Source organism: Mugil cephalus, chromosome 11, assembly GCF_022458985.1.
Source record: "Mugil cephalus isolate CIBA_MC_2020 chromosome 11, CIBA_Mcephalus_1.1, whole genome shotgun sequence".
In the NCBI taxonomy this organism is placed as follows: domain Eukaryota; kingdom Metazoa; phylum Chordata; class Actinopteri; order Mugiliformes; family Mugilidae; genus Mugil; species Mugil cephalus.
The window spans coordinates 13,843,769-13,861,827 of NC_061780.1; the positions used below are offsets into that span (position 1 = coordinate 13,843,769).

Sequence of the window (18,059 nt, forward strand, 5' to 3'; positions counted from 1 at the left end):
CACCTTACTTACACTGTTTCAACATAACTGAACATTATATTAGTCATGAAGGGGGATTTAATACTAGAGTACCTAATGAACTGGCAAATAAGTTTGCAGCGAGCATGTTCAAAAATAATGTTTGATATTAAAATGAAACACACATGTACACACCCTATAATAAAATGCAATGAGGTTCCATAACTTATTCATCAAGTTGCTATCAGTTCTTTCAGTTTCAAGCTGGTTTAAATTTCAAGTAGCCACAATTACAAGCATTTTCATGTGAAGTTTTATGTGGAGGCAGAAGAAAAAATACTTAACTAGAGATGGACAAAAGACAAAAATGTGTTTCTAGGTTAACCGTGTAAGTTTTACAAGATAATGAATACAGACATAAAAGGAGAAGAGACCTTTAAATGTTTGAGGCAGGCAAATATACATTTTGCAGCCAAAGTCAGTGAGTTGTTGAACTTATACTCTAACCCGTGTTTTGCATCATGATTTGCATCGCAAGGCTCAGCTATTGAGGGGTTAATGTCGTTCCAAACAAGTGTGAAACAGTAGAGGAGGAGCATATCTGCATCATTTCCACAGAAATGAAAGTAAACAGAATCGAGGAAATTCTCTGCACGGGGAGCACTGAGTAGTTTGAAAACAAAGAAACAACAGAGCATCTGTGACCTAGAAGGTGAACTCCTGTAACAACATTTACGGATCATGATTTCAATTGCTGCGCAAATTGTTCTGTATTTGTTTTTGTGCCTTTTTTCGGTGGAAAACGGTTCCTATCCGAAGTCTGGAAATGGTTTTATGATTAATGGTTCACGGCTTTGAAACTGTCGTCTAGAGATGGCCACAGCCAGCAGTTTCCTGTCTGAAGATCAGTTCCTATGCTCCATTTGTCTGGAGGTTTACACCGAGCCAGTTTCTATTCCTTGCGGCCACAACTTCTGCAAGGCCTGTCTCACACGGCACTGGGCAGACAAAGACCAGTGTCAGTGCCCACTCTGCAAGGAGAAGTTCGGCAAAGGCCTCAAACTTTGCGTCAACACCGTTTTCAGGGAGGTGGTGGAAAATTTTAACAAACATCATGTGGCTGCCGACAGCGATTCAGTGGTTAAACCAGGACAGGTGCCGTGCGACTGCTGCATTGACAACAAGCTCAGGGCCTCTAAAACCTGTTTAATTTGTTTGGCCTCTTACTGCGAGACGCATCTGGAGCCGCATCACAGAGTTGCTGCCTTAAAAAGACACAAACTGACTAATCCTGTGCACAACCTGGAGGACAAAATATGCAAGAAACACAACAGGATATTGGAGTTCTTCTGCAGGAATGACAACTCTTGTGTTTGTGTCATGTGTACAGAACATAGCGATCATGACACAGTCCCATTAAACGAAGAGTATGTTGACAAAAGGGCGAAGATGGGGAAGAAAAATGCGGAAGTGCAGCACGGTAAACAGAAACGAGGAAAGAAGGGTCAGAAGATGAAAGGGTCCGTGCAGAACAAGAGGAAAGGCAAAGATGAAGCGAGGGCAAACAGTGTGGTTTCTAATCAAATGATATATCCTCCTGTTTGGTGGTTTCCTAGTGAAGTCCCACACCATTTCTGTGAATATTGCCACATCCCTGTAGACAGGGGGTTTTCTGGTGGGAGGTACTTCTACGTGGTTCAGGCCAGAGGGAGGGCAGGCTGGGATTTAGGAATAATCAGGGAATCGATGAACCCCAGGGACGGAAACTGGATCGTAAGGTTGAGGAGCAACGGAAAACCTGACAGAGTCCTGGTGTTTGTAGATTATGATAGTGGACAGGTGTTCTTCTATGACGCAGACAACAAGATCTTAATGTACTCTATCACTGACTGCAACTTCAGCGGGAGAGTTTTCCTGTTCTTCGGCCCTCCCCAGGACGCTAGCTGGACACAGAGACTGCAAAAGTGGTGTCAGAAGATTTGGCGGCCAGTAGAAAATCCAGATGCTCCATTCCTCCTCGCGGCTTTGGCTGGGCTTTCAATTTATTATCTGTTGTCTTTATTTTAGCATGTATGTTTAAACTTATAATGATCAAATGGAGTATAATCATCAGTGCTTAAAAACTACAGTGATGACAGTTCACCTGTGGTTCAGAAACTTGCTATGCTTGTTTTTTGTTCATGAATTATTTTTTTAATATACAGAATGAATTTACATAAACCTTTCATTTTCTACAAAATGTGCACCTTTACTGTTTGCACTTTAGCCCTTTAGGATTGAGTGCATAGTGACAGAAACACCACTAGAGGGAGACATTTACTGGTCATTCACACGCCCAGGACTCCCTTTTGACAGAGGAAGTGGCGTATTTCAACAAGTATTTCATTTTAAATTAGTTTATGGTTTTTTTTAAAGCTTTAATCTTAAATCTAAGTTTTAGTTAAAGAGAAACATTAACTATTATTACAGTTTACACAGCAGTAAAGTTGTTAATAATTAATGAACTATGCAATGCTATGCTAAACTGAGCCACTGAACATACCTGGTAAACATGGTTGTGTCAGCGCAGGCATGGATTCTGCTTTGTATCATATTTAGTTCTTATTTTTTTATTTTTTTTAATGTTTTTTTAATTGCTCACATTTTTTTGTCTTTGCCCTTGGTTTCCTTTTTTAGAAAGAGTTTATATATGATGATGGAATCTTTATGGCTGGATTGTGGCTGTTTCTGCAGACTAGAAAAGCAATACAAATGAAACCACCACTTCCAGTTCGGTTTTTGTATTTAAAGATCTTTATTCACTCACTGGCACTCACTAGTTATGCCAACTACAGTGTACCTTCCTTTGAAGAGAGCTTGAATAAAGTAGCGCTATGGCAGAAAACAATGTATGGTCATTGTATATTCTGTATATTTCAGTCTCATGATGGACAAACTTCAGAACAAGCATCATTGCCCGTCACATGCTCATATATAAACCTGTGTAAACTCGTTTATGGGCTCTTTTGCTGAGACACACACTCCTCTATATCTGATTGTTATTTTAACACACATCTCTCCTTAGCAGAAATATAGCTGCAGCCAGATGTGTTGGCCACAGTGTCATCCCCCACTGAATCAAGCTGAGAACTAAAGTTTCCACTCAGGCACTATTTTAGGAAACAGCAGAAATCCCACAGGGACTTTGGGGGTTTTCCATTATGACCTCCCAGGTTGGGTTCAGAGGGAGAGGTCAAAGAGTCACCACCCACTGTCAGCAGGGTTTGGAGGGTTTGGTAACACCTGGGTCCCATGTGATAACATGATTGTTTTGCAGGAGAATCGCCCATGAAAAGTTCTGTCACAAAGCAGATGTGGAGAACCTTCAATATGTGCATGTGTTTCCCGACGAACGGATTTTAACAGGTGTAACTATTTGAGAAGGTGGTTTGAGTTTTGCTCGTTTAAATATATGGGGATCCATGTGTTATCTTTGCATTTCAGATACACATTAACTGTTGAGCTGCATGTTGTGCAACTTTCAACGTGCAGTGTTGGCTCAGTAAGCTGAGCGGGTTGTCCACAATCTGGGGGTTCATTCCACATTACATTGACCAGGACGTGATGAAGTGTCCTTAAGTGAGACACTGAATCTCAATTTGCTCCCGGTGTGTGAATGTGTGCACTTGATGTGTAGATATGTCATTGTGACTGCAAAGTACTTTGAGGTAGATAAACTCTGATCAGGCATAGCATTGTAACCACCTCCTTTCTAATATTGTGTAGGTCTCCCTTGTGCCTCCAAACTTGTGCCTTGAGGGAAGTGGTCTTGTGTGGAAGCGTCTTTTTTGAGTAGTTCCTAAACCGTTTTTGTGCGTGTGTCTGGTCTAGGTGGGTGGTACATGTCTAACAGTAACATCCACACAAAGACCAGGCCCAAAAGTTTCACAAGTTATCAATGTTATTTATGTCTCCCGTCAGTGGTTTTAATGTTATGCCTAATCGGTGTAATACATACAAGACCTTTTACCATAGTTTCAGGCGACATTTCACATACAACGCACATAACACAACATGAACGTGGTATTTCTAACAGATCAGTGTGATGTGGTGTAGTGTGATGTTTTGCAACAATGAGCCATACGTCAAAAAACACCGATCTTTTCATCTTCATAGATTAAATGTCAAATAAGTGACAAATCAGTTTCGCTTTAATCTACTCTGTTATCCTCTCAGTTACAACCTTATTCATTCATAAGTATACATAATTTCACTTAATGCAATCAGATCAGTTTACATCTCCCACTTATTTAAACTGAATCCATCGTCCCAAATGAACTCTCCTTGAACTGAATGCTCTAAATCCAGTTCCTAGTCTTTTTTTCCCACCAACCTCAGTTATGAAACACAAATTGTATTACTGTGTGATATTAAAGAGACTAAAACCCCCATTCAAAAACAATATACATTTATTGTATATGCAGTATTCATCAAAAAAAATACAGAAACAAGCAGAATCGAGTATAATTCAATAAGAATAAAAAAAAATGACCACACACCACTAATATATACACTTTATGTTCTCATTTAATGCTGTGTATTTGATACACACTCAGTCAAACAACTTGTACAGCAAGTATATACAGAACTTTTGTCGCTTTAAACATATATGTCACGTGCACTACTTCAACGAAATGACTTCTCTTTACCTAAAACACATACCACACATTTGCATTTATTAACGGGGGACATTATGCATTTTACAACAAGGGTAAGGTTTCAGGCAGATGTTAGAAATGGCACTAAGACACTACAGTGACCTCTCTTTCATTGGCGGAGCCCTTGTTTGGGACCGTGTCAAATACACAGTTCAGTTATTTCAAAAATGTGTCCCACAGATGGAAAATTTCCACCATAGTAAAAGGTTTTTTTCTCTTTTCTCTCTTTCTGGATCACGTTCTCAAAGTTTCAGTGTGTTGAGCGGGTGTGGAATTTATTCTGAATTCCTTTCATCTACTGGTATAGATATTAAATTGCAGAAGGCTGCGTTTTCATAATTGTGGCCGAACAAAAGTCTCTGTTTTCATGTTCTTTGTGTTAAAAAAGATAAATTGCATCTAACGAAACCAGTAGGTCCGAGGGCTGCATGCAGCCATGACACTCCTGTACATCTGCACCACCCTGCGACTGTAGACCTTCATACTATCTGACCTCTCGAACAGAGGTTGTTTTAAATTAAACTACAAACATATGTCCAGCAAAAGTTTGTTGTAGATGGGCTGTAGTATTCGCTGCCTAAAGATGTCACACGGTTTAAGTGCTTTGATTGTACTTTGTAAAGAGTTCTTCCACAGGATGTTACACAATTAAATCTTTCACCAGGAGAGGGAGAAACATGAGTTATTTTTTTAACTCTTTGTTGTACAGTTTTGCACTCTGCACAGTATGTTATATTGTTTTAATCTAAAAAAAAGAGCATGGTCCTCCAACTCAACTCAGAGAACTCCTGGTTGTGGACATGCAGTCAACTGCAGTCTGAATTTAACTGTTTCTAATCTCACTCGTGGTGATTCTCTGATTTATATTCTCATACCGCTGTATCCCAGCTCCGATGGCTGCCACACAGCGTTGTCTCGAGGGCAGTGACTGTGGCAGCTGCAGGTCAGGATCACCATGACGGGCCTCCTGGCGGTTTTTCCGTTGGCGCACTGGAACTCCACCAGGGCGGTTTTGGTTCTGTGAGGGGTGCAGCAGCGACCGTCTGTGCAGGAGCCGCAGTACCGAGGCTTGTAGGCTTGGACACTGGTGCAGTTCTTGTAGGAGAGGTGAACGGCTTTGTCACTCCTCACCATCCTCTGACACCTGCTGCCTCTCTGCTGCACGGAGAGGAAGATGCAGAGACTTTAAAACTGAACTGAAGTAAAAGTACGCGCTGATGCAATCTACATGACATGAATCAGTAAAAAATTACCTTCGCTGCAAGCTGCGTCATCTGGACCTGCTGCACGTCGCAGGGCCTGATCATGCACAGTCGACTCTGCTTCACCATCTCACAGCGCTGGTTCTTGTTCGTGACCCTGGTGGACACCCCCATGCCGCACATTTGAGAGCAGGCGCCCCACTCTGTGGTCTGCTCTATGCAGTTCAGGCTGGGGTCCCAGCCATCGAAGCTCACAGTCTCCTCCTGACGGTAAGCTGAATGAACACAGAGAAGGAGTGAGGGGGTTGGAAACCATCATCCTCGTCGCGTTTTGCTCAAATTGAAAAATTTCCACCTAACATGATCCCATCGTATATTTTTACTCTTTCTTTCCTTGGTTCCTTGAGCACCGACTCTGCACAGGTCAGATAAATGTACATAACCTTTTAACACTGTGTTTCACACTGACGTGACACACCAGCGTCAAAGAGGAACAGGCCGTTTCACGTGTGCGTCATTTGTGTCTTCCTTGCAGTCTGCTCACCTGCCATGGCGAAGCCGCCCAGCGCACTGGTCTGAACTTGGGGCTCGCACACCCACTTCTCGCAGCACTCTCCCGGCACCTGGACCTTGCGGGGCATGGGGCAGTCCGGCCCCGGCAGCATGACGTCCAGATTGCAGCGAGGCACACATCCTATCTGCCCGTCGCGGCACATACACTGGTACTTGCAGCTGGGGAAGAAGGTCTGGCCGTTGCGGTAGACAGAACCATCCAAAACGCATACGTCGCCCTCATGAGCTGGAGGACACAAAAGTGGTTAAATTATTGGGTTTTCACAAATAACTCAAGGGCCATGAAGGTACAAGCTAAAAGAAAAAAAGCAGCCTGCTCACCAACACATACACCGATCCTCTTGTGGACGTCGGCCGTGTAGTCGCACCTGAGGCCTTTACGCGTGTCACAGGGGTTCATTTCAGAGCAGGCCTGTCCCTTTTGAGCAGCGCACACCAGGCAGCACACGCAGTCATCCAGGATCAGAGGCACCCCGGGGAGACACACTGGGGGCTCTTTGGGGCACTGACATCTCCGAGGACACATCTGGGACCAGACTAGTGTGAAAACCTGAGCGGAAGACAAAATGACTTGTTTATTCGTGCTGGAGGATCTGACAGAACCTTAAGTAACCAAGAAAAAGAGTTGAGACAGGAGTGAACATTTAGTAGTTTTTAGCAGAAATAGAAGTCCTCATCCTAACTTATCAGGATACAGATCTAGAAAACATTAAATAAAATGATTTTATTTTTAGTCTAATGAAAAAACATGGTTACTTGGGCAAAACATTGATTTAGAGGCTAAAACTCATGATACAATGATCGATTTAAGTTATAATTTACATCAATTTTCATCTTCAAACACAAAAATATCTGAAATACAAGCATGAAAATGATTAAAGAGCACAAAAACCTTTCTGAATAAAAACACAATGCTACAGAGGTACACTACGTTACTGCTGTATTTCCTACCTGTGCTGTAATGAAGAAAACGAGCACAGCTCTATCTGACAGACCGGCCATTGTCCTGTTGCACAAGTCACAATCAAAAGTTTCTCAAGTGTAAAAAGAGGACAGCTGTCTTCGTTTCAGGTAACTGGAGCCGATCTGAGTCCTTTGGTGCAGGGTGCTCCTCTCTGGCTGTGTTGTAGCAGAAGGCTGTAGAAGGCTCTTTGTCGTTGTGGCTCTGGATTCAGGAGAGGAGGACCTTATATATGGCGCAGCTGTCCTGCCGGCACCATGACGACAAACAGGAAGGAATGCTGGAGGGATCACCCAGAGCGCTGGATGAAGACGAGAGTCTCATTTTATTGTGAGATCCTGTCAAAGAGGGCACCATAAATATAAGAGAGGCATTCAGCCTGTACATATGGCCTTCTTTAAAAACTAGTACTCGCTATCTAATTTGTAATTAATCACTGTAAATGGCAATTTTCACTCAAGTCAATGTTATTTTAACATTTTTGTCCACTGAAGTATTCTTGATTACCTTTTAACCGTCCATATTTTGACATTTTTACATGAGGCCTATAGGTTCCTTTACTTTTGACCGTTTGGCCTCCTTCCCCAAACCCTACTTGGGAGGTCACTGTGGAAAACCGTCTAATTCCCTGTAGAATAGGTTCTGCTTTCTTTAAATAGCTACACAGTGGAAACTTTGGTTCATCAGCAGCTTGGAACAGCGGGGGGATGACACTACTGTCGACACATCTGGTCAGAGGTGTGTTAACGTCTCTTCCAAACAGATGCATATGGCCGGATTAGGAGGTGAAGATAATCTGCTCAATAAAAAAAAGGAAGTGAACGGATTTCATGTATTGCTAAAAAATATCTACTGAATAGCAAATAAAGCATTCCTCACATTTCACCTCCATAAAAAATGTTAACGCTAAACACTTTTATGCAAGCAGAATTTACTACAATACTGGAAGTGTAGCGTAAATTCAAACAGGCTGAATTTGCTTTCTTTGTTTAGGATGGGGGAAGGAAGGAAGCCCCTATTAAACTATATATTACTATTAATGTCTTTATATATTAAGGGCTAACAGCATGGTGTGTTTTTTTGAATGAAAATGTATATTTTGGAACTTACATTCATGAACATAAAAAAACGTTATTTTACATTGTTTAATTTACAAAACAGAAATAAATTAAATTATTATTATTATGGTTTTCTTAGTTATAGGTGAAAATGAGCCTTGTCAGAATGTATACTATTTGTTTCATGTCTCACATTGGCGCCCCCAGTGGTCATATGTAAAAGAACCCTAAATATTAACAATAGTTTTCATTGTGGCACAAACTAAGAATCTGTTGGATTTGTTAAGCTATTAATTATTTAACATCAGATTGTAGCTATACTGTAGAAGGTGGTGTGACCTCCTGAGATATATTCAGTGTCTTCATTTTTGCTAAAATATGTGACCTCCAAACTGTTTACATCACATCAGGATTTCTGCATAATATTTAAGTTCCAATGCATATTCCTTCCCTTTGTTTTACAAGTGAAAGATCTCACCACATTACCCACTTGTGCACTTCTCGGCCCGGAGCCGCTGCCCATTCATAGTGTGCTCCCAGCTAGTGAAGGAAGTGAGGCTCTGTCCGGTTCTCTAAATAACGAGTGGTGGGGTGGCTCGGCCAAAATCTTGATTCAGTGCTGTTCAAACAGTTTTGCCAGTGGAAGTTGAAGAATGTCAAACTTCACAAGATGGCTGTGTTTGCTTGGTCTGTGTGGATTTCTGCCTCCATATACCTCTCCTGCTTTGGTATTTTCCAAGACAAGATTTTTTTTTTTTCCTGCTCAGGATCGCACATAGAGCGGGTGTTTTTTTGCCTTTTATGGATCGAAACGCTGTGACAATCTGAATAGTTTTGTTCCCCATATAGCTTTTCATAATTGGACCAATTAAATCTTCAGTACCTCAGATAAGTGGGGCCTCAGTACGCCAGAACCAGACTAGAGGTGACCCAGCTGGTTGACCGAAATAAATTATAAAGCATCTCAGTTTTAATATTTTGCTTCATGTTTTATTCTTTCCTTCTAGTAATGTTGTAAAATTCAACTTTTCAAATCATCTGACACTCATTTTCTCACAAAATAAGCTCTTGCTGCTCCCTGCTAGAAAATGTAAGGTCTTTTCCATCATATTTGTCCCAGAACACCCTGTTTTACTGACGCTAATGTCGCTGGGAACATATTTATAAGCATATTTGCAGTGGGACAGGTTGGCACAGAACGGGATATCTGCTGGTCAGGAATGTGGTGGGAAGTCCGCATATACGTACATTTATGGTATCTGTGAAATATTTCCAGCGTACTCCAGAGAAGAGAGAGGATTATAAGGACGGGCAGAGGAACTGAGATGGAGGAATAGATGGAAAAGATTAAGCTGGCTCCCTAAAGAGATGGAAAGATGGAAGAGGGCAGTGTGAAGGTCGCCAGTGTCTCTGTGTCTGTTTCCTTTGTCCAGAGGGTATCCATAGCAGTAACAGTATTTGTTGAGGTTTTACACCTTGTGTTATTGTAATCTTTTGTTTACCCGCTAAATGGACGTCACCTTCCAGTGGGAGGACACATTTCAGTGGCACTTTAAAATGTGGTTTGACACATTCTTTTCTAAATAAAGACAGATCCCGCGGCCCGACTATCAGCCCGAACTGTCGCACCGTCCAGCTGCTGGTGCTGGACTGTAGGGGTGGTCAGGCCACACAGTCGATTGTCTCGTCATTGGGCTCACCGTGAGTTTACACTGTACAAAGCTTTTGCGTTACATCATACAGTGAAGCTTGTGGTCAGCAGTATGTGTGGCGCGGTAGGTGGTGGATTCAGCGGGTTTGTCCTCTTCCTTTTAATATGCTTTATATGTTCACAGCTAGGATTCTGGTTTCGTTACATCCTGCTGGCATGAAATATAAACATACAGTATGTTACAGGAGTCCCTTCGTATTAATAACTTGGTTTAACTCGGTTTTCTTGTTTGAATCGTCAGTAAGTGTTTTAGCTGCAGTTTTATTACAACCACTTGATCTTTCTCTCATACTTTTTCATAAACTCTTTCATCTGAAGTGACAGTAGAAACACAACACAACACACCGCCTGAAAACCATCTGGTACTTATATAGATCCAAACAGTTGGATGAAGTGCAAAGCTTATCTGACTCAAACTGTGACTCTCTGTTGGGGAGCGGTGTAACTATATGAACAGATTGTGACTGAGCATCAAATCAGCTTACTTCCTATATCATATATATTCCAGTTTCATAAACGTGATCAAACTGAACAAACTGAGGTGAATGGCTTCTGTGTGTTTTTTTTTTCTAATAATATAATACACCACATGACTAAATTAGCCTTTTGTCCATGTCAGCTGTTTTAGATCATTAAACACTGACTTTACGTCAGTCTGCAGCACAGTGTTACCTCGCATGTAACATCAAAGGGATTTTAATCATAGTGGATTTGTGTGTGTCGGCTTATTGGACCATGAACACAGTGAGTTAAAGTACTGCATGTGCTCCAGGTATTCTCTGGAGACAGATTGTACCTTTCCAGGAGCACATCTCATGCCCTGGCTGGATTTGGGGAGAGCTGATAAATCATCAAGAAAACGTATGTCAGCTCCCAAACCTTTTTCTAGAGCCACAGCTCTGCAGAGAAGAGGTGTTTGTGATAAATGCTACTCTGAAACTCACTTTTCCTCTCTTCTTCTCTCTTTTCCTCTTCTGACCTTTGACTGGACAAATTGTGTGAAAACACGACCGGGATTCCTCCAAATCAATGCTATAACTAGATCTCTGCAGTCTTCTTCCGTGAGTTTCCTACTCGTGTTCACTGTTCTCAGCGGATTCGTGTATGAAATGTTTGCCATGATTTCATTTTGGCTGCCAAGTGGCATTCAGTCAGTCAGTGGGAATAACATCTTGGGAGGTCACCACAAATCTCTCACTCTGGGTTTATTTGCTGCACGCCAATATACATGAGCTGAATCACTGAGCCAGAGGCCTCCGTCTCTTTTGGTGGGCGGCAGTGGATTTACGCGATGCAATATGGACCAATAAAACATGTGGTATGGAGAAAAACCTCAGGATGCTTTTAAAGGCGATGTAAAAGGACTTTATGTTCTGTGAGAGTAGACAGAGACCTGATGACTTCCTGTGTGGAAGAGGAGGGATTATTTATCTTACACATCTTTAAATCTGATATTCTGTCGGAGACTTGTTCATTCAACAATTTATTAGTTTGTGGTGCAGTAAAGAGGAGTTAAATTTGAGAAAGGGGCTCAGACACCTCAGCGACAGCATTTCTTCTTTGTGTTTTGTTCAACAGTACATTATGCATTAACCATAGTTAGGTTGAGGTGGAGCCACAAAGACTAAAGGGATGATTGGCAAAAAAAAAAAAATGGACGTTAAAACTGATTATCACACATTTCAGTGTTTTTTTTTAACCATGATGAATCCGAAAATAAAGAGATGTTACTACCCTGTGACGTTTGATTGCAGTGTCTCCTGTCACTGATGTGTCTTTTCTCCCTTACGGGGCAAGTGCTGCTGGAGGCAGAAATATAGGAAACTTTGGCGTATCTCTAAGAATAGCTTTAGCACAACAAAAACTATGTCAATTTAAGTAATTCATCCTATACATCAAGTGTGGAAATATATTGATATGTGTTAAAAACACAATATATATGACCCAGTCCTAATGTCTATTAAAACAAAATACAACCAGTTTGTTATTAAAGTTTAGTTAGCCTCAACTTTATTCTACACAAGTTTTGTTATTCAGTTTTCTCACCTTTTAATTCATAAGCTTTTGCCATTTTAACCCTTTCTTTAGCACCGTCATCAACTCGTCCCATTTGTTTTGTGTTTCAAATTCCTGCAATTGTAATGACATCCCGTTCACCTTTGGTAGTGGAGTCCGTGTATGTTTTGGTCATTGGAATTTCTGTTTAGAAAAGGATATTAAAACAACAACAACAACAACAACAAAAAACAAAACCGGAAATGAGTGGTTATTTGATTTTCATTTTAAAATTCAAAAATTTAAATTGAAATTCAGGCATTTTTCTTCATCAGGGTGGAGAATGGATAAAACAAAACTTTAAAACCCGGCCTGTTTTCAACAAAATATAAAATCGTTAGCAGAGAGAAACAAAAAAGTGCCCGTTTTTTTCATATTTTGCAACCGGAAGTTGCCGTTTTCAAAGTAAGAGGGCGTATGAAGATGGTATCGTCTTTCTGCCCAAATATATGACTTCTATCTGTGGTTTCCGTGTCCCAAGCTAAAATGTCTTTGTAACCTTATTCAAAACAAAATTCAGCAAAACAAATGCTTGTCATCTGCAGAAATCTCTGCACGCATATGTTAGCTAGTAGCTAATTATTGCCCGATTATATGTAACCATTTTTAGTTTTTACCTGAAATATACGACCTAGTTTTCCCCCGAGGCTCTCTTTTATTGTTTCTGAAAACAACGTACTGTTCCATCAATTCTGTTACACAGCGCCTTCCTCATACGTGCTCTAACTTTGAAAACGATAACTTCCGGTCGCACAATATGAAAAAAACGGCACTTTTTTTTATTTCTGTCTTCTAACGATTTTATTTTTTGATTTTAGAAACTCAGAAAATGAAGAGCGAGTGGTTTTGTTTATCCGTTCTCAACTCCAATAAAGAAAACTGCCTTGAATTTCAATTTTAATTTTTGAAAATCAAACAACCACTCATTTTTTATTTGTTTTTTTAAATGTCTTTTTCTGAACGGAAAATTCAATAACCAAAACATACACCACGTGTGGCTCCCATGTATTTAACGGATTGTATACAAAGTCCAATTATCTCTGAGGGAATGGCCAAATAAAACCCAAAAATAACACATTTGCCATGGCATGATTGCAGCAGTCACAGGCTAGCACCTGAACTACAGAACCACGTTGATCGTCAGCCTGTTGAGTGCCAGAGTGTGCAGTCAAGGGCTGAAAGCATTTGCTCCATGGAGATGTTTGTTTTAACTTCTTCTTGGCTGAAGAAGTGAACACATGGCTGCCACTTGGAGGAGATCTTATGTGACAGACACATAACAAAAATATTCAAATTTAAAGCCACATTTGTACAGAGGTATTATTTATACCAGTGCGCAGAGAGCACCAAAAACAGACTCAGGGAGGTCTGACTGAAAAATATAGGCTTTGGCATCAAACATTTACATCACGACCATCGCTGGATTTTATTTGGCATTATTTTTATTTAAATCTTGAGGGCTTCATTGATAATTGCTAGTTTTAAAAGCGGCATCTAAATTAACATCTTAAACACCGGCAGAGACATTTACAACCACTTCAGTCCCGGTCAAGCCCCTGGTCCTCACCCTAACCTTCACCTCATTAACCTGCATCACTGCTTGTCTGAGGCAGTGGGTGAACATCTACAGTGTTTGTCTGACACTCCAGTTTCTAAAGAAAGTGACGCAAGCTGAAAGAGTTTTCCAAGAATGCGCCATGACCCCACAGTTAGCAGTATTTACCCAGCACTATTTTGAATACATGGGCCTTTTACACAGTTGTCTCAGTGCTTTGTGACGTACTGGCACTTTGTGGTTGTTCGCTCCCTACTTGCTAAGAATATTAGCCTTTAACTTCTCCTTATTCTTCTAGTTATTGCTTCTTGTGTGGAGCAGAATGTATGAAGTGACTTATTAAAAAAATATTAGCACATATACAACAGTCAGCAGCAGAGTCTCCAAACGTTCAGTTAATCAGCCTCTAAAAATTAAATTCATCATCTCCAAAACAAGAAACAACAGTAGATTTACATATGGCAGAGATTTATCTCATGTCTGTCTTGGTTTTACTCAGACTCAGGCAGCAGAGGCAGATTTCAAAGGTCTCATTTTCCACAACATATTTTTCCTTCTGTTGTAAAGGTCACTGAGGTGCTCAGGTGAATCCATGGAAACCGGTGACCTGGCAAATCCACACATTGTGAATTATGTTTACAATTCAGCTTATAGGTCCCGTGAACTGTATTTAGCGCTGGCATTGTGGGAAAGGGAATGTTAGGTTTCACCTAGGAGAGGGACAGAAACGCAACCGCGAGGACGGACGGAGGGAGACTAAGGGGGTTACAATTTACTGCACCATCCTTATTTGTTGTTTACTTTGTGGGAATGCCCTGAGGGCAGAGAAGAAGAGAAGAAGGAGAGAGAGAAATGACACGAATTTAGAGGGTCAGTCTGAGAAAAGCCTGGTGTCATCACTTCTATAAATGTGACTTCTCATTGTTTTTGATAAACTGATATCGATAAACACATGCAGCGTAATACCATATACTTACATTTACTTTAGCTGTTAATGGTCAGATGAGATGTGGTGACATTAGCGTTTTCTCTGTCTGCTGATGCAAACTACCTTTACAAACATGAAATATTATCAGCCGCCCTGTATCTAATCAACTCAAGAAATTATATATTTGGATCAGATTAGTTATAGGAGTAGTTTAGATTATTTTTTATTATGATTTTATCTCCACCATTAGCTCTTCTGCAGGTGTGAGTGAGTTATACATTTTTGGATAATAATGGCATATTGTATTTTTCAAGAAGTGCTTTGGAAATGTTCCCATTAATTGCAGTGTGTAGAGGTATAGGGCTCTCTTGTGGGGACGAAAGGGAACTGCAGCAGGGTTTTAATTTGCAGGATAACGCTTCAATACGACAGTTGATGCCTCTTATTTACATATTTATTTATTTATTCGTGAAGACAGCTCCGCTTTGAAAGTTTTTCTTTTTCAGAATTTTTAACATTTTTAACATTTTTAACATAAAAAGTAATTTTTGTGCAGAGAGAAAATTCCCAGGTGTGCAGAACTTTTAAGCAACGTTGTAAATATAATAAGGAACACAAGCATTCATTGTAAATTCATCGCCAATCTTTTTTATTTTAATTTAGAAAGAAACGGGGTTCTCAATTTAAATATTTTTGGTCGTTTTGCCGTTCTTGATTTTCATTCATGCCCTGCAATCATCACTCTGGGCGCTAGGGGGCAGCAGTACACATTATGAACCTTGAATGACGTGTTGTGGGGACAGACTCGCTTATTATTAGTTCAACAGATGTACCATTAATATTAAAAAGGCCTCCAACAAACAAGCTGATAGCAGATCAACAGCTGTAGTCCTTCACTGCCTCTTCAATAGATCACATTTGTTTATTATTATGATGTTGTTCAGTTTAATCCTGTCACCAGGTGTACACACAAAAGTCTCATGTGTCACCGCTGTGAATAACACGCGATTCAGGTCATCAGCATCACATATGCCACAGCTTCACACTCACTGGATGCAATACATTTTCTTGCTAGCATTATTTGCTCTATTTCTTTGTAAGCAGGGAATCATTATCAATATTAACTGAAGCAGATTGGTGATGCTTGTTCCAAGAAATACTACAGAATGACTAAAAAACATACTAAAATACAGTACAATATACATGCAAATGCATCTATTTAAATTATTATGGCATGGAACTAGAGCAAAGAATGCAGTGGCGATAACTTTCACTGATTCCTCGAGCTCTTCTTATCTCATCCTTTAAGCTGCTTTTAGACTTCAAACCAGGCAACAACAGTAGAACATATTTAGACTCTGTGCAGAAGAGCAACCTGCACCAGATTGCCGAATTTATTTTTTGTTAGATGGTCAAAAGTAATTGGAGAGATGCTGGACACACATATTTTCTCGTGTTGCTATACCAGATCCCCACCGCACCTCCATCCTCAGCCTTTGTGCCTTGGCTAGGGTACATCTAATTACAGGTTATACAGAAGTGTGGTGCACTTTAATCACAAAATGATAAAAATTGGAAATGTTCACAGCCTAACCAACACCAAGGAGATGATAGTGGATTTACGGAGGTCCAGGGCCCACCTGCTGCCTGTAACCATCAACGGGGAATGTATAGAAGTGGTGCAGATCGATAAGTACTATCTAATTTACACTTTTATCTTATATTGAATGTCAGAAGAATAAATAATCAATAACTGTACTATGCGTATATGTGTATTTAGTCGATGCCTTTTTTTCCCCTTAATCTTTTCTTAGTTTTATGCCATTGCTCTCTTAATCCGCTCACGTATGAGAGCTGTGAAGCCCCAGGTGAAGCATGTGTTAATGTGGCAGTAATGGAACAGCACTAAACAAATGCATCCAACTGGGCCGTTACTTAAGAATTATGTCCCACCTAACAGGTCGATAACCTGTTTATCGTGGAGCGGCGCTGGTTCACGGCGGTTTTACTCTAAGGCCACAGTTCAGGAGGGTCCTCATCTCTGCCGAATAAATGGAAACAATTCGTTGATCAGAGGTTATTTAAACAGGAACAAAAACACAGATCTGTGCATATGAGGTCAGCATTCTTAATAACGACTTCACATTCAATATAATGACAATAAATGATGCTTTAGAAAAGTTTTTTTTTTTTTTTTTTTCCTGGAGGGCTAAGACGTGTCCATGTCCAGACCTCCTGTTTATGGCTTAAGATGTCTTCTTGGTTGGCTAGAAACAGATGCAACGAAATTAACGTTAACTCAGTCCAGATTCCAGATGAAAGTGTAGATATTTATCTAAAATTGAGCCTGATTCAATAAGAAAACAAATGAGTTTATTTAAAAAAATAATAATAAAAAATTAAAAGAGAAAGTAGTTCATCTCAACGGAATAATAGAAATAATAATAATAAAAAAAAATCACATTATTATCTGCTGTGAGTGCACCATCTTTGCTGTTGAGTCACGCACACAATGGCCGTGTAAATGAGCGCTGTGATGCAGTGTGCAGCGAAGCCTTGAAACGGTCAAGTGTTTGCTTTGCAGCAGCTGCTCTGCTCACACAGATCCACACAACCATAAGCCCTTAACCGCACAGCCCAGCACACGCATGCAAACACTCACACAAGCCACACACCTCTTAACTGTCCACAAACAAACTATGTGAAGTCTCGCTGTTACATTTTATAGGGGCACCTCTCTGTCTAATGAACGCACACAGATAAAGACATATCAAAGCACACGCTGCAGCCTCGTGGATATTCAAAGGGCAGCCAGGCAGTCTGAGGCGGAATGAAGCTTTTAGGTCCACACCATTAGGCCCCTTTTAGTGGCCGGAGGGCTTTCCATTTACTCAACTGTATTGGTTTTCTTTCTCTGGTTCCTACTGGACAAACAAAGACTCGCCTTGTCAGCTTGTTGCATCTCACAGGAGAAGGATCACAAAGGCCTGTGGAGATGTTCGTGGTTTTAGTACCCGTGTGTACCTCTGCATCTCTAAATGTAAATCACATTAAATCATCAGACAGTGCATAGATGAAGGAAGTAGACAGGGACTGGTTCTGGTGGAGCAGATAGACTGAGGGGAGACGTGGGCCGGCACAATAGATAGTCTGAAAGTTCACAGTGGCAGAACTACAGAAAATTTGAAAAACTAATTATCTCAGAGAGCGTGGGAGGAAAGAGCACTGGACAGTAGGGACATAGAATTTGAGGACAGCTCATTTGATGGTGTGGGGAAGCAGTGGTGACGAAGGGAACGAAAATAGAAGGACTCACTACGGAGAATACTGAACCTGAGAACGAATCTCACTAAGTTCATTT

The 18,059-nt window shown here is 40.6% G+C and overlaps 2 protein-coding genes across 3 annotated transcripts; one reads left to right on the top strand and one right to left on the bottom strand.

Annotated features, from left to right (window-relative positions):
* Positions 1–580: 580 nt before the first annotated feature.
* Positions 581–2,845, top strand: LOC125015693 (E3 ubiquitin-protein ligase TRIM36-like). The gene has a single exon (XM_047597598.1). It carries the CDS (start codon positions 832–834, stop codon positions 2,023–2,025), a length of 1,194 nt encoding a protein of 397 aa, XP_047453554.1. The 5' UTR covers positions 581–831; the 3' UTR covers positions 2,026–2,845.
* A 1,543-nt stretch (positions 2,846–4,388) lies between these two features.
* LOC125015694 (CCN family member 3-like) lies at positions 4,389–7,977 on the bottom strand. Of its 2 annotated transcripts, none has more exons than XM_047597601.1 (6): positions 7,899–7,977; positions 7,382–7,729; positions 6,752–6,980; positions 6,402–6,656; positions 5,909–6,132; positions 4,389–5,810 (listed from the first exon to the last, which is right to left on the bottom strand). In XM_047597601.1, exons 2-6 carry the CDS (start codon positions 7,430–7,432, stop codon positions 5,517–5,519), a joined length of 1,053 nt encoding a protein of 350 aa, XP_047453557.1. In that variant the 5' UTR covers positions 7,433–7,729; positions 7,899–7,977; the 3' UTR covers positions 4,389–5,516. The 2 variants fall into 2 exon arrangements, with proteins under 2 accessions (XP_047453557.1, XP_047453556.1); XM_047597600.1 differs by having other exon boundaries at positions 4,389–5,813; positions 7,899–7,970.
* Positions 7,978–18,059: the final 10,082 nt, after the last annotated feature.